We start from the raw sequence: 16872 nt of genomic DNA on the forward strand, positions 1-16872 counted from the left end.
TTCTTATGTTTCCTTGCTACTGAAGGCACATAAATGGTTTCTTGTTCTATGGTGTTATTCATTGTTTTTCAGCTGGTTTTATTGGTTCATCAGTACCTTTTTCTGATGTATTTGTTACTCAGATTGGACATGTTTTGGATGTTTTAGTTGATATTTCATTCCATTTCTTTCTGTAACCCACCTTCCCCTTCCCCCAGAAAAGCTCTCCTTAGAATGACCCTGTCTAAGGGAGTGATTGAAATCTTGACAAATAGATTAAAAATATATACTATCTAGAAAAAAATGATGGGCAGATTTGTTTATTGGCCAATAAAGTTAACAAATTTGGCGATTCCTTCTTTGATTAACAAACACAATAAAGTCAGAATGTGACCAAGGAAACGGATATGGATACCATTACAAGTACCTAAGGAAGAAAGAGTTGTCTTGATGACTAACTTCTCTAAGAAAATGAGAAACCTAATTAACCTTTTTGCTATCTTATGCTGGACAAGTAAAATAACACCACGCTGAATCAATCCCGTATTATGTCCAACATTGATTTATTAGTTTTAACATGCTATCACAAGGAAAGGGCCTTAAAATTTGTCAGAGCAAGAGTACCTAAAAACAAAGGTTTCAACAAAACGTTATTTGAAATTTACAGTAGCTACACACAGAATGATGATTATTTAAGTGCCACAGTACAGAGACATGTAGTTAATTCAAAATTGTTGATGGCAAACTGATTTGACTATCCATGTAAGCAGAAACAGAGATATCTTTGACAAGGTGAAATGGTTGGTCAAATGTCCCAAAAATTCATATGAATGTAATTTAGTAACAAATTCTAGCCATTATAGATATATTGATGAATTTTTATGCATGGGAGATAGTTCCTCAACTAGTATGATTATAAGGCATTTCAACATGAGAGATAGGCCCTCATCTCCAAAGCTATTACCGGTTTGAGTTCGGGTTCAACTTCGGGTTCGAAGAACTGGTTCACTGGTATGACAAAATTTTGAAATGCAGTTTGGGTTCATTTGGATTCGTTAGTACAAACAGATGTAAAAATTATACATACATATGTATGCAGCCAAGAAGAATGAATTAAGATTAGAATGCCACATAGTATCATAAAAACAACAAAAACGCTATAAACTTGTAATCATCATTTATCACGATAGAAAGCTTCCAATTAATCGGACAGGGGTCATTATCAGCAATTGGATATAAAAATTTAAAATTTCACTGGAAGATATATTGAGTTCTAGCTTAATTTGATGTAATAGATATCTGAACTCAAGCAATTTTTGTTTTTTAATGTTAAAGATCTTTATTCAAATTCTGTAATAGACATTTTCTGCACTAAATTATAGAATGCATCTCAGTGGAACTGTACCTGGTTTGCACTTGGTCTGCCTGGGTCTGCCCTGGTTCGAGCATGGTTCTACCTAGGTTTGGCCTAGAGGAACCAGCTTGGCTGGGTTCGAACCCAAATGGAACCTAAAAGGGAACTGGGACCAGAACCAAGGACCAGTTCAGAATTCTCCTGGTTCGAAGGGCTGTGGGGAGAACCGAGTAACTAAGTTTCAAAGGAGAAACAAATTCAGAAAGATGAAACCCTCATCTCCAAGGGAGAAACAAATTCAGAAAAATTCAATCTACTGATTTCAATCATCTAGAGGATTCCTTGAAACTTGTTGGACCCTTTTGGTAAGGAAGAGTCAACAATACTAACTGAAAGGCATTCTCAAAAGATCAACATGATACTAGATAGAGGGTATATTGTAGTGATCTTTGTATCAGAATGCAAACATCCTTTTACCAAGTCAATTCTAAAGACAACAATCCATGGTCCTATAATATCAATTCTTCTAATTCTCTTGTTTGGCCATGCTTTTCTCAGCAAGTTTTGCAATCATGCATTTTTTATACCTGGCATCAAAATCAGCGCTGTAGGACTAGATGATTGAAAAATCTACTCAGAATGTCAAGTATGACACGATTCTGATTCTATCCCCCTTCATGAACATCTTTTGAAAACTTGGTCATCAACTAAAGGGAGTAAAATTTCCAATATTGAAATCTCTCCAGCAAAAAGATGCAAGCTAAAATGAATAACTTGATTGAAAGTGTTTCAAAAAATGTGAATTGCTATAATTGATCTTATACCTTTTAGGCTAACTCTGGATGGCAATTGCTGCTCTTTCTCAAGTAACAAAGATCAAATCTCTAGTCATCCTCCTTGATAATGTATTTGGCACTAGTTTACACTTTACCCTAGAGGAGGGTGAGGTCCATATTCAACAAGCTCCTTTAATTTACATATGCCATAGACTATAAACAATGGGTGTACAGCATAAATATGAAGAAAATATACGTTTCTTTGTTATATGAAGTGGCAGTTTTTGGGTATATCAGGTTTAGCACCATACTTTTCTGGATCCCTAATTCATTAATGTTATTATTTAGGATAAGGTATGATAATGGAATGTGCAGAAAAATCTAATAGTTCCCAATTAGATTTCCCCTGTTGTGATCCTCTTTGTCTATCAATCTACTGCATGTTGACCTAATCTGTTGTCCTGAACACTAGGTTTCCTAACAATGAAAAGCATAAAATATAGGCCAGTGCATAATAATAACACAATCAATGCCAACGAAAAATTCAAAACAAAATTTACCCTTGGTTTGCAAGGTAGCTCATTGTCGAAGTATATAGCAACATGGAATTGTGAGAATTGTGCTTGCTTGGAAATAATTAGCTTGAGCCACACATTTCTACTACTAGTGTTCAATTTTGTCTGATAATCACAAGCTGATGGGTGAGATCCTTCTGCAAAATATTAAGAAATAATTCTATGGAAACTTTTCAAGCATCAATAAAATTAAACATGCCAGTCTCCAGAAATGTGATTTTTTACTAAGCATGAGCCTATAAGATTTGGTAAGTCTGAACTAGAAGTACAAGGCTATGTGTCTAAAATATGAGCAAAATGTTAAAAATACCTCACTCCTTTATGTTGTGTCCATCATAAGTGAAGGTCAGACTAAGTGTGGAGGAATTGGAAGCACTTGTAAATTCATCCTATCTGGGTGAGCATATTATGGGTTCAATCCTAACATTTGACTCTCATCATTGGTAATTCAATTCAAAACTCAAAACCTAGCTATACTTGAGACAAATTGTAGGGAGACAAAACATCATACATAAACTGTTTGCTTTCTGAAACTAAAAACATCTAATTAACTTTTTTAAAGCACATTGGTCTTACTAAGGGTGGACAAATTAGAAGAACTTGTTAAATCATCCAATCTAGCTGAGGATATTTTGGGTTCAGTCTAAACGCTTGACACTCCTCATTAGTAATTCAGCTAAAAGTTAAAACCCTCAAAACATAGATATAGTTGAGACAAAACACTGTACATAAACTGCTTGCTTCCTGAAATTAAAAGCATTCTACTAATTTTTCCTCAACACATTGGACAATCTTTGCTCTTTTGTCTTGTCGACCTCTGGATTTAAATAAAGAGAAAGTGGTGATTTTTTATTTCTTTGCCACATTCTTTATTTATCTCCGTCAAGGGACAACCAGAATAACATTATTGGCACAAGCACCAACACAATAAAAAACACTCAAGGTTTTTTGAGTAGCCGGTTCACCAATGCACTGTGCTGCAACACTTGGTCATCTTCCCTAGCATTACTAATCATTAGAGTAAACAGGATTCAGTGTCACCAACTACCAGTTCAAGCGTTCCTCTATGAAGTGTTAATCCTTGAGTACAGATTTTCAGTCTTTTATGAAACTGCTACGCCCTTAATATTGGTGTATATAGGGTTATGAATAGTCAACTTGTGGCTATCTTAATTCTTAATTAAGTCATGTTATCATTATTAAATTATTATTTAGGTAGGTAGGTCGGCCTAGGTGTTATGTAGGGTTGTGTCTATTCAACCTAAGCATAATTAGGTATATATAGGAGGTTGTGAGTCTTAATTCATCATCATATTGTGAAGTGTGTTCTCATTGGAGATATTGGAGGTTTCCCCCTCGAAATGGCCTATTACTCTCAGTTATTATCAAGTATTTATATAATATTTTATATTATTTCTTTTATTGTGCAAGTTATTTCATTACAAGTGGTATCAGAGCATGATCTTGGCACCATCGAGGCGAGATTTTTTCTCAACATTGGGTCGATTTTGGGAAGAGCATAACTTTCAGATTTTAGCAAAAATTTTAAAGATTTTTAAAGGGTTTTTGAAGACCATATTAAAGAAGCTATAGTCCAAAATTTAGAGGAAGTGGAGCAAATTTGAGAAAATTATTACAGAATTACTATTTTTACACAATTTATTAAGATCTTCATGACTCTCACATCCTGCCAAATTGGAGTATAACTTGTATTGGGGTTTTCAATAATAGTAAAGGAGCCTAAATTCAAAGCTTGGAGAAATTGAAAACCAAAAAAAAGAAAGATATTGCAAAATTAGGAAAATTCTCTCTCAAGGCAGCAAATTTGCTAATTTTTTTGGGGATTTTCTCCGAGTAAGGGTATCTTGGCCCTAGTAAGTTATAGTAAAAGATAAATAAATAAATCAGAGAATTTACATTTCATTTGTGTGATTTATTTCAAAAACATTGGTTTCCATCATGATGAGGCCTTCAAGAAGAGGCAAAAAGAATGCTACCACACCGAGGAAATCCTCTAATCAAGATTGGGAAGCAACCGAGGATAGCAATCCCAATGAGGAACTTAGTAAGTTCAAGGAAGAGGTTAAGAGGGATATGTGTGACCTACAAGGAGATATATCAAATATACGAAGCATGTTAAGCACCTATATGAATGAAACAAGGAAGGAGCTCTCAAGCAATCAAGGTGAAACCTTCAAGTCGAGTAATAATGACACAAATTTTGTTAATCCTATGGGATCTAGAAATTTTTTTCCAAAGGTAGATATGTGCAAATTTGATGGCAAGGATCCTCTAACATGGATAAATCAAATGGAGAATTTTTTTGAAGTACATCAAATCCCATATAGACAAAAGGTCATGATGGCTTCCTTATATCTAGAACTAGATCAATTCATTTGGTATCATTGGCTTTGTACTCATAGGAGGAAAAAGGTTTCTCATAGTATCATGGTCAATTTTTATAGAAGAACTCCAAGCACAATATAGCAATAGTGTAACAGAAAACTTCTTTAGCCAACTTGCTAAGCTTCAACAAACAGGATCAATTAAGGATTATATTCAAAAATTCCAAAATCTATCCTTAAGAGTGGATACAATTACAGAGGAGAACTTGAATGATTTATTCTTGGGTGGTCTCAAGGATCACATTCAACATGAGGTACGCATGTTTTGTCCCAGCTTAGTAAACGAGTCTTTTATATTCACACACAGGGTAGAGGAGAAGTTCTTGATTCCTAGAAAGCAAGGGGCTAATGTGACAAGAGAAAAAGGATATTCAACACCTTCTCTTCCTCAACCTACTAGGTTGACTCCACAACAAATTGAGGAGAAAAGAACAAAAGGGTTGTGTTTCAACTGTGATAGAAAATATAGTCGAGGACATAAATGTAGTGAAAAAAAATTGTTCTACATTGAAGGTCCAAGTGAGGAAGAAGAGGATGAGCCCATATCAGAGGAGGATAGGGAGTCAGGTGAGGAATCGCATCATTCTCAACCAATCATTTCTTGTCATGCACTTTCAAGTTTTAGTGCACCACAAACTCTCAAGGTAGTGGGTTTCTTAAAGAAGTAGAAAGTAACAGTATTGATCGACTCAGGTAGTACTCATAATTTCATCAACAAAAAGTTGGCAACTCTTCTAAATTGTTTTATATATCCAACTCCAAAGTTCCAGGGTTTGATTGCAAATGGGGGCACAGTTAGTTGTTCAAGGAAGTGTCATAGCATCAAATTATTAATGGGAGATTATCAACTTGATATCCTAATGTATGCAATATCCATGGGTGCAGTGGATATTGTTTTGGGAGTACAATGGCTTACTACATTGGGAACAATTGAGATGAACTTCCAAGAACTATTCATGTGATTTCAATCAAAAGGAAAGGTAGTAGAGCTAACGAGATTGAAGGAAAAATCCCCATAGATGGCAATTTCTCATCAAATGCAAAAGCTTCTTAAAAAAGATGCGGATGGATTTGTGGCCCAACTATGTTCATTAGAAGTTTCTCAATCTAATGCTCTTACTCATCTAGATTTACAAGTAGTAATTGATCGTCACTCAACGATTCTTGGAGATATGCCTAAAGGACTTCCTCCTAAGAGGGATCATGACCATGCCATACAACTAGTTCTAGGGAGCCAGCCACCAAACATTAGGACTTATAGGTACCCACACATACAAAAAAGTGAGAGAGAAAAAATTGTTGAGGAAATGCTAGAGGCAGGAATTATCAGACATAGCCAAAGTGCTTACTCCTCACTTGTTGTGCTAGTGCGTAAGAAGGATGAAACTTGGTGCATGTGTCTAGATTATAGAGTGCTCAACAAGTACACCATTAAAGATAAGTTCCCTATTCTAGTCATCGATGATCTTCTAGATGAATTAAATGGAGCTATGTATTTTACCAAGTTAGATTTTATATCAGGTTATCACCAAATTCGGATTAAGGAGGAAGATATTTGTAAGACACCATTTCGAACTCATGAGGGTCATTATGAATTTTTGGTGATGCCATTCGGTCTTACCAATGCACCATCTATATTCCAAAGTTTGACAAATTCCATTTTTAAGTTCATGAGAAAGTTTGTGTTAGTGTTTTTTGATGATATATTAATTTATAGCAAGACTTGGGAAGAACATGTGCAGCATGTTGATCAAGCATTATAATTACTTGAAGATCATCAACTCTATGCTAAGCCATCCAAGTGTGCTTTTGGTCTTAAGGAGGTGGAGTATTTGGGACACATAGTTTCACATGGAGTAAAGGTGGACCCTAACAAAATTAAGGCTATCATGGAATGGCCTATTCCAAAAACTATTAAGAAGTTGAGGGGTTTCTTGGGATTGATAGGATACTATAGAAGATTTGTGAAGAATTATGGTCATATAGCAGCACCCCTTACAACTCTACTGAAGAAAGATTATTTTCATTGGAATGAATTTGCTAATGTATCATTTGAGCAATTGAAGAAGGCTATGTGTACAACTCTAGTGCTTGCCACTCTAGACTTCATGAAGGAATTCATTGTGGAATGTGATGCTTCTGGAAATGGGATAGGAGCAATTCTCATGCAAGAAGGTTGACCAATTGCTTTTGAGAGTCGTCAATTAAAAGGTAAAAATCAACTCAAACTTATTTACAAAAAGGAAATGTTAGCAATCATTCATGCAGTTAAAAAATGGAGGTCTTATTCAATGGGTTAACACTTCAAGGTTAAAAGAGATCATGATAGCCTAAAATATTTTTTGGAACAAAGACTATCGTTAGAAGAGCAACAAAAATGGGTCACTAAGATGTTGGGATATGACTTTGAAATTGTATACAAGAAAGGGAAGGAAAATATTGTGGCCAATGCACTTTTCAGGAAGGATGAAAAAGATGAAGCCTTATTGTGTGCCTTTTCAATATTACAAGAAAATTGGGTGGTAGAAACCAAAGAAGAGTGGCAAAATGATGTTGCAACAAGTAATCTCATCCAACAAATAAAAAGTGACCCTAGTAGTTCAGGTAAGTTTTGTTTAAAGCGGGATATTCTTTGGTATAAAGAGCACTTGTATCTCTGCAAGAATTCCACTCTTAAACACAAAATTCTCAAAGAACTACATGAGTCTCCAATTGGTGGTCATTCAGGATTTTTGAAGACAAATAATCGAGTCAAGCAAGATTTTTTTCGGAAGGGCTAAAAGGTGATGTTCAAAAATTCGTGGCTGAATGTTTGGTTTGTCAAAGAAATAAGGTGGAAACAATTAAGACACCAGGTCTTTTGCAGCCTTTATCTATTCCTAGCCAATGTTGGGAAGAGGTCTCCATGGACTTCATCATAGGGCTTCCCAAATTTAAAGGTCATAATGTCATCATGGTAGTAGTTGATCACCTCACTAAATATGCACATTTTATTGCATTATCACATCCTTTTACAGCAAGTATAGTGGAAAAAGTTTTCTTGGAGAATATCCAAAAGCTACATGGTACACCTAAGGTTATTGTTAGTGATCGTGATCCTATCTTTACTAGTCACTTTTGGAAAGATTTATTCTCATGTTTGGGTACTCAATTGGCTCATAGTTCTTCATACCATCCTCAATCAGATGGGCAAACTGAGGTGGTTAATAAATGTTTGGAAGGATATCTGCGTTGGTTCACTTCAAAAAAACAATCTCAATGGGTAGATTGGCTACCTCTTGCAAAATGGTGGTACAATACTTCTTTTCATAGCTCATCAAAAATGTCTCCATTTTTGGCACTTTATGGATATCATCCTCCTTCCATCACATCATCATTAAAGGTGTCACCAAGAGTTCAAGCAGTAGAGGACCACTTGCTTCATCAACGCAAGTACTTTCAGGACTCAAGGAGAATTAGCTATGGCACAAAATCAAATGAAACAAGCAACGGACCAACATCGTAGTGAAATAAATTTTGAAGATGGGGACTGGGTCTTCTTGAGATTGCAACCTTATGAACAAATCTCAATGAAGCAACAAAAAAAGAATAATAATTTGTCCCCAAGATATAATGGACGATACCAAATCATGCAAAAGATTGGTAGTGTTGCCTACAAGCTTGAGTTGCCACCAACAACAAAGATACATCTAGTTTTTCATGTTTCTTGTTTGAAGAAGGTAATTGGGCAGAATGGTCCTACTCAAACAATACTACCAGAACTTGATGAAGAAAGAAGGATAATTTTGGAACCAGAGTGCATTCTTCAAACACACACAAAGAAGCTGAGGAATAGAACCTTGACTTAGTATCTCATCCAATGAAAGAATTTAATAGTTGAAGAGACCACATGGGAGGATGAGGAGTTCATTCAAAAGAATCCACACTTGGTTAGCATTGAGGACAATGCTTCTTTCAAGAGAGGGCGCATGCTACATCCTTAATGTTGGTGTATATAGGGTTATGAATAGTCAACTTGTGGTTATCTTAATCCTTAATTAAGTAATGTTATCATTATTATATTATTATTTAGGTAGGTAGGTCGGCCTAGGTGTTACGAAGGGTTGTGTCTATTCAACCTAAGCATAATTAGGTATATATAGGAGGTTGTGAGTCTTATTTCATCATCATATTGTGAAGTGTGTTCTCATTGAGATATTTGGAGGTTGCCCCCTCGAAGTGGCCTATTACTCTCAGTTATTATCAAGTATTTACTATGCTCCACGGGGACGCGTCCCCTGCCTCTGTACCCTAGTACCCGTACCGGGTACGAAACGGGGACGCGGGTACGGATTTTGGACGTACCCTGCGACGTCCCTTTTTGAGGGGAAAGGGGACGGTCCCCGAAACTCAAAAAAAAATTTCGTAGGAAACTTGGGTACGGATTTCCGTACCGGGGACGGCGTTCCCGTCCCTCGCCCGTACCCTTTTGCCCACGCCGTCCCCTATTTTCCAGCCGGCCGCGGGTGAGTTAAAAAGTTAAAAAAAATGGTTTTTTTTAAAAAAAATTTAATCTTTTCTATTCCGCCTAGGGCCCACATGGATGTTAAGTTGTTAACCCTAATGTGTCTTCTTAAATAGTTAAAGTTGGAGTTCATTGCTCATTTGGAGTTGTTTGCAAGTTGGGAAGAGGAAGAGGAAAACATTGAACATTCAACAACAACAAAAGAGAAGTGTGTTTTGGAGGTGGAAGAGAAAGTTTTGCCTTCATTTCTACTTCATTCCAGGTATGTTTTTTATTTTCTTTTTGTTTGATTCAAACTTCATTGTTGTTTGTTGTCATTTTTCATTTTTTTCAATGACATAAAGAGGGCATGTTAATGGAACATTGAAATTTTTTTTTTTCTATAACTTGCAGCAGTATACTATAAATCATTGTAAAATCCAAAGGCAAAAACATGAGCAGCAGTGAGAGTGAGGGAAGTAGTGATAGCATGGAAGTTGCCATGCAAGAAACTCAAGTGTCACAATTACAAAGATCAAGAAAAAGACCTAGGGCAGCCATTGATGAGCCTAATGTAGATGTCCCTATGCCTAATCCATTTGAGTGCCCTTCCAAAGCCTTAAAACAATATGCCAAAGGCCCATTCAACCCTAAGAAACCTCTCCTACAATTTGCCACAAAAGTAGACAAGAATAAGAAGAAAAATTCGGGGGGTAGTAGGGAATGGGAGTGTCATTTATGTAAGAAGCATTATTTTGGGAGCTACACAAGAGTGTATTGCCATCTTTTATGGATAGGTGGGCAAGGGGTGAAAGGTTGCAAAAAAATTACGGAGGAAGAAAAACTTGAGGCCAATAGGTTGTATGTGGAGGGGGAGTTATTGAAATCCGGGGGTCCTATGAGTAGCACACCCACACCCTCATTGACTCCCACTAGCACTGTTAGTAAAGGGAAGGGAAAGGCCAACACTAAGAGAGATACCAATGTGGCTGATTTATTTAACATACAAGCAAAAGATAGAGCTGAAGAGTCCATTGGCAGATTTCTTGTTGCTCATGGCATACCATACCATGTTTCTCGTTCCTCATTCTATAAACAAATGTGCAAAGATATTTATGCTGCTGGTCCCTCATTTGTACCACCAGGAGAGACTAAATTACGCACCACTATCCTTGACAAAGAGTACTCAAAAGTAAACATTTTGATGGAGGATATGAGGCAAACATGGATGAGTGATGGATGTTCTATTATCATGGATGGTTGGACCGATATCAAACATCGGCCACTCATCAATCTTATTGTCACTAGTACAGCAGGGGCCTATTTTCTTAGAGCCATTGATTGTTCGGGAAAAAAGAAGGATGCATCCTTCCAATTTCAGATTTTGAAGGATGCTATAGAAGAGGTAGGGACTTCAAATGTTGTGCAAGTAGTCACTGATTCAGCCCGTGTGTGTAAATCAGCTGGATTGATAGTAGAGAGCACCTATAGACACATTTTTTGGACCCCATGTTGTGTACATGCATTGAATAACACCTTGAAGGACTTTGGGAAAATTGATTGGATAAAGACTATGGTGTTTGAGGCTAGAGACGTGCAAATGTTTATTTGCAATCATCACACATCTCTTGCATTATTTAGGACATTTTCCAAAAAAGAATTCCTCAAGCCTGTGGAGACTTGATATGCTAGCTACTTCATTTTGTTGGAGAGGATGCTTGAGGTCCAAGAGGCCTTACAATCCATGGTGGTCAATGCAGAGTGGAATAGATGGCATGAATCAAGCACCCCAGATGGAAGACTTGTCAAACGAAGAATCCTAGATGAACATTGGTGGACCACAATGAGGTAAGAAACTTAAGAATTGGTGGATATCATAATTGTTATTATTGCTGATTTAATAAAAAAAAAAATTTGATTTAAGCACTTGCTGATTTTTTTAACATATTATGTTTCTCACTTGCAATTTTCTTTCATTTGCAGATACATTTGCTCCTTCATTGACCCTATTGTGCAGGTCATTAGATATGCTGATACTGACTCTCCTAGCCTTGGAGAGATTTATGAGACTTTTGATAGCATGCTTGGGCAGATCAAGCAAGCTGTTAAAGATAAGGAACCTACTTTGGAGTTCTATGAGGAGCATCTTAAGCCCATTGTAATGAAAAGGTGGAACACTATGAACAACCCACTTCATATGGCAGCCTATGCAGTCAATCCAAAATGGTATGCACCAAGGCCTGGGAGAGTGCTTCCATCTAATGATGAGGAGGTGAGTTTAATTTATTAAAGAATTCTGATTTTATAATACATTTTTAAATATTTTATTTTATTTGTAAAGTTTATAAACTCTAAGTTCTCACTTCCTAATTTTTGTTTGTTCAATATAGGTGAAGGACGGCTTCTTCAAGGCCCTTTCAAAAATGTATAGTGCAGAGGATGCTGCGAAAATTCGAGGGCAATGGCTTGACTTTGCCAATCTTCGTGGTCCAACATTTGGTAGACCAGAGGCGAGGACTGATAGAGCTACATTAGCTCAAAAGGACCCGATTGGATGGTGGACATGGCATGGTAGAGATGCACCTGAGCTGAAAGCCCTTGCCACCCGTCTTCTCTCACAGGTTGCGAGTTCCTCTGCTGCAGAGAGGAATTGGTCTACATATAGCTTCATTCAATCGGTCAAGAGGAACAACCTTACCTCTAGACGATCAGAGAAGCTTGTGGCTGTTCATAGTGTATTGCGACTACAGGAGCGACAGAGTCTTGAGTATCGACAGACTCCAGCACTACGTTGGGATGTTAATCCTGAGGATGCATTGCAGATTGATGAGGATAACACACCCCCAGGGCTGCTTGGAGTTCCATTGGATGAGGACCCTCTGCCTACCCCTGCCAGTGATTCAGAGGATGAGATTGATGATGATCTTGATTTAGATAGAGATTTAGATTCCTAGAGGACAGCCATATATTTGGCTTTCTGCTTTTCAGATACTCAGATACATTATTGCTTTTGATTATTATGGAGTTGGACATCTCATTTACACTTCTAGTATTTACTTTCATTGTGTCATTTTGATTTTCATTTCATGCATGATGATGATAGATTGATACTTGGAGCCTTTGGGCATTTTTGCTAATTGTATGCGATATTCGGATATATCATCATATCATATTCTCATTTTGATTCTAATCTTAATAGTTTTCAATTTCCATGTATTCTATGGTGAATGGTTTATCAATGTTATGATTTATCATTGTTATGGTATGCATATCAGAAATATATCTCTAAAGAAGTCTAATTCTCCATATATAAAAAATTTAAAATCCCCTATATTTTATAGCCGTCCCCTGAGGTCCCGTCCCCTAAATTTTGGCTTCGACCCGTACCCGTACCGGAAACACGTTCCCGTCCCCTAAAACGTCCCCGTCCCGGAAACTCCGTGGAGCATAGAGTATTTATATAATATTTCATATTCTTTCTTCTATTGTGCAAGTTGTTTCATTACAGAAACTTGTCAATTGCTTTTACAATCTCGATTGCTTGGATGATGCATATGTGATCATTCCCTTGGATCTATTTTGAAATTTGTCTAGGTGTTCTAGAGGAATCTCTTTACATTTATAGCTACAGGCCATAAGTCTTTGGATTTATAGCTTTTGGCTTTAATTGTATATATATCTCCATCAAAGGCTATCATACATCTACTTCATGGACCATGGAAAACTTCTGCCAACAATTTTTTAGATAACCACAAAAAAGGTACATATGATACCATTATAAAACAAGAGGTACTTTAATTATAACAGTGCATGTAGAGAGGGCATCAAAAACATCACTTCAAAGGGTAGAAATGAAATTAGGCATGTAATTTCATTGATGTATTAAGTGAATCCTCCAAGGCAATCACTCATAATTCTTTGAGTTGTGCTACCTTTTTGTTTCCTTAGATTTAAATTTGTTATTCTATAATTAATAGTAAACATATCATTTCAGAAGTACTATCTCCAGTTGTAATCTAAGTATCTTTGCATGCGTATGAGTCTATGGAGTAATCAGCATAGTGACTGACCAGTGAAGCTGTGTGTTGTAGCTCTTCCAATTCTAATGGAGGATCTGTTGAAAAAGATGCATATACATATCACACAACTTTGTTCCATATGTTATTCAGAGGGAAAACCGTGTGGTGCTGGTTCAAGGTGCCTGAACCCTTCCAGCCATATATTTCCTTTTCAGGTTTGAAAAAAGTATCTTGTTATAAAGCACTTACAACTTTGGGATTTGTTTCATATATGGTAGCATGTACTCTTGCATCATTCAACATTTATTGCAATATAGATAAGGGCTGTTTAAATGAAACTAGAGTTTGATGATTCTTTTTGTGTTGAGCAGGATGAAGATGTGATTCGTTGCCATTCATGTGGGCTGTTCTATCATAAGTTCTGTTTTGAAAACATCAGTAGCTGTTCATGCGAATATACTGATCATATCTGATGCCCTTTCAGAAAGAAGATTCATGAAAAATAATATCCACCCATTCAAGGATATAGCGTGAGTCCAGAAAAAATACAAAGGTCTCAGAATGAAGGCACTATCAAGTTTCATGTATCATAAATTTTATGAAGATGAATGGTTTTTTTCAAGTATTTCCTAAGCTAAAATTGACCAATGAAAAGTTACTCTCTTTTCAGGTACAATCTTCTACTGAACATAAGGAGTTTGAAAGGGGAATCTATGGATACATAAACCTTCCAGCCTGCTGTGATACTGCCACTACATTATGAAAGTATCCAACACAGTGTTGGAACTTGTAAGGTAATTGGGGGCCTCTAAAATTTTATAGCATTGTCTAGGAGTTTGAAGAGATGAATGTATGGATGCATAAACCTTCCAGCCTCCTGTAATTTATACACTGAAGTTATCAAACTCCATGTGTTGGAAAGATTTTGAGGGCCACTGAAATTGCAAATTATTATCCAGGAGTTCAAAAGATTGATTGGCCATAGATGTTCAAGAAATGAAGTTACACTGGTGAAACCCCGCAAATTGGAGATCATTCAGAATAACATTTGAAGATTTCAATTACAACAAGTAATGGTGGCTACAGTTTGGCAAAACACACCTGGTGGAAGATCATCCATAATGGGCTTTGATAATTTCAATGATAAGTAATCTTGGCTTGTTCTTGCTGGTATTGATGGAAGAAATGATTTCTTGTTATAGACCAATTCAATGCTCAATGGTCTTTTCAAAATATCCATCCTATACCACCTCTGCAACTAAAAAGGGTTCTTGTCATAAGACAATTCCAATGTTCAAATCATCTATCATTTATTTCCCATAAATAATGCCCTGGCTGTGGAAGTGGGGGATGTAATTCAATTATTTCATTTATATCAAAAAATAAAAATTTATCTTACAATGGATGTTAAAATTGTTTTGATTTGTTTCCGTTATAGTGTCCTGCAAAGAATAATTTTTTAACAGGCTTGCAAGTCATTTCATAAATTAAACTATTTAGGGTATAGTGCTTCCGGTTTCCACCATGTGTATTTTTGCATCCACTTTTCCGATCACATTCAATGATCCAAGATCTCTAAGTAATTTTAACCTAGGCAATTGCAAGGCCTTGTGTAAATTAAAACTATTTTGTTGTAGAGTGCTTATGAATTCAATTGTGTGCATATACTCAATGATGCAAAAAATATACGATTGAATCTAGAAGCACTTTGTACCAGGGTGTTGAATTACTGGATTGGATGTGATTTGAAAATTCAATGCAAAATTGCATGTTGGATAATTGAGTATGATCCATGACATCGATGCAAAATAACACAGTTGAATCTAGAGCACTCTATGCCAGAATGTTGAAACATTGACACAAAAATACACCCAATTAAATACAGAAGTACTCGACACTAAAGTAATGAACTGGAACTCATGCTTATTATCTATGGCATCTCCACGATGCAAACTTTATTAGTCTATCCTAAATCACTTCAAAATTGATATTACATCTAAAAAAAGGAGGGGTAACTGCTCTAACGGAAAACACATAACTCTATTTGTTATGTGGTCCTCAAGTAAGTTTGTTCAAATCGATATCTATTTCATCAAAAATCTTATCCAGTCGTATGATTTCTGCGTAGATTTATGCTTATAGAGCATATGGAACAAATATACACTAGTGTAACATGCAAAGATGAAAAGAAACGACAGAGCACACACTCAAGTCAACATACAAGATCTCCTTTGAAGAAACCAGAAGGGGGAAATCTCCAGCAAGTATTCACAAGTCTCTGGCATACAACCAAAAACCCATGTCTTTTCTTCTGCATTAGCAAGCTTTGTTCTTTGTTATGTTTTCCTTACCGTATAGAAGAAACAAAACTTTATTTAGAATGACTAACCGTATGATAGATACAGAAACTTAAAATGACTAACTGAACTTGTAGGTGGGATACACACTAAACTAACTTCCAAGTCGGACATTTGGTTTAACTTTTTGTCTCTCCGTACCTCTGTGGCATAGACTAATATGTGCAATTTGGAAACTTCTCCTATTTAGCAAGATCCCATGAGTATATGACGTTTGCAGAAGCACACAATATTAGCTGCAAATTACCCTGAAAGCTGGGAGCTTCTCTTTTACCCAGGCTAATAACCCGGATTGAGTACGTTAGAAGTAAGCGAGCTTCACAGGGACAAAATACAAATTAAAGATGTCAGACAAATTTATTGATACCAATTGTAGATATGTAAAAATAAAATAGAACAGAAAATACTTCAGAATCCCAGAATTGTATTAATAAATTAGGATGATTACAATGATACAGCAGCATCATTTATGAAGACACCAATTATATATATGAGGAAGAGTCACACAATTGAAGGAAAACAGGAGTGTCCGTTTGCATTCAACAAATTTCTAGTTAGGAACATATTTCAAAGTTCAACTGCTTTTCCCTCGTGTACATGATTTTTTCTCTGCCTGAGGGTAGCATGTGACAGATGAAGTGTTTGGGTTAGTGAATATAGACCATAGGGTGCACATTATATCTGGAACAAACAGATTCTTTGGCCTGGCGTACTGTAAAACATAATATTTTTAGAATTCAATTGAACGCATAAGTTGTTGGGAAAATAGTGTGGCTACCAATGACACCAATGGGTGCAAGAGTTAAGAGCGTAAAGTCCAAAATATCCTGAGAAGTGTTATGAAAATCGATATAATATTCTTTTATTTCTAATGTGTATAATATTACATTTGATAGGTATTTAAATTAAGTTGTGGAGAAATGT

At 36.3% G+C, this 16872-nt stretch overlaps 2 protein-coding genes across 14 annotated transcripts in view; both read left to right on the top strand.

Annotated features, from left to right (window-relative positions):
• Window positions 1–14992, top strand: part of LOC149577593 (uncharacterized) — a 111782-nt gene extending 96790 nt beyond the window's left edge. For 5 of the 11 annotated variants that reach the window (XM_089824565.1, XM_089824488.1, XM_089824513.1 and 2 more), the window contains 3 exons: window positions 13664–13806; window positions 13963–14144; window positions 14262–14992. In XM_089824565.1, coding sequence (XP_089680691.1) covers window positions 13664–13806; window positions 13963–14064 — 245 coding nt within the window. In that variant the 3' untranslated portion in view covers window positions 14065–14144; window positions 14262–14992. The remainder of the gene's footprint in view (window positions 1–13663; window positions 13807–13962; window positions 14145–14261) is intronic. The other 6 variants (XM_089824543.1, XM_089824505.1, XM_089824536.1 and 3 more) reach the window with 4 other exon arrangements.
• LOC149577594 (uncharacterized) lies at window positions 4–12621 on the top strand. Of its 3 annotated transcripts, none has more exons than XR_016363670.1 (3): window positions 4–9855; window positions 9987–11420; window positions 11556–11691. XR_016363670.1 is itself a non-coding variant. In XM_089824583.1 (3 exons), the coding sequence occupies exons 1-3, from the start codon at window positions 11287–11289 to the stop codon at window positions 12524–12526; spliced, it is 987 nt and encodes a 328-aa protein (XP_089680709.1). In that variant the 5' UTR covers window positions 4336–11286; the 3' UTR covers window positions 12527–12621. The 3 variants fall into 3 exon arrangements, 1 of the variants encoding a protein (XP_089680709.1); XM_089824583.1 differs by adding an exon at window positions 11963–12621 and having other exon boundaries at window positions 4336–11420; window positions 11556–11844; XR_016363669.1 differs by having other exon boundaries at window positions 4–11420.
• Window positions 14993–16872: the final 1880 nt, after the last annotated feature.

This window comes from Cupressus sempervirens, chromosome 1 (genome assembly GCF_028749045.1).
Source record: "Cupressus sempervirens isolate cs-2001-9-10 chromosome 1, ASM2874904v1, whole genome shotgun sequence".
In the NCBI taxonomy this organism is placed as follows: Eukaryota; Viridiplantae; Streptophyta; class Pinopsida; order Cupressales; family Cupressaceae; genus Cupressus; species Cupressus sempervirens.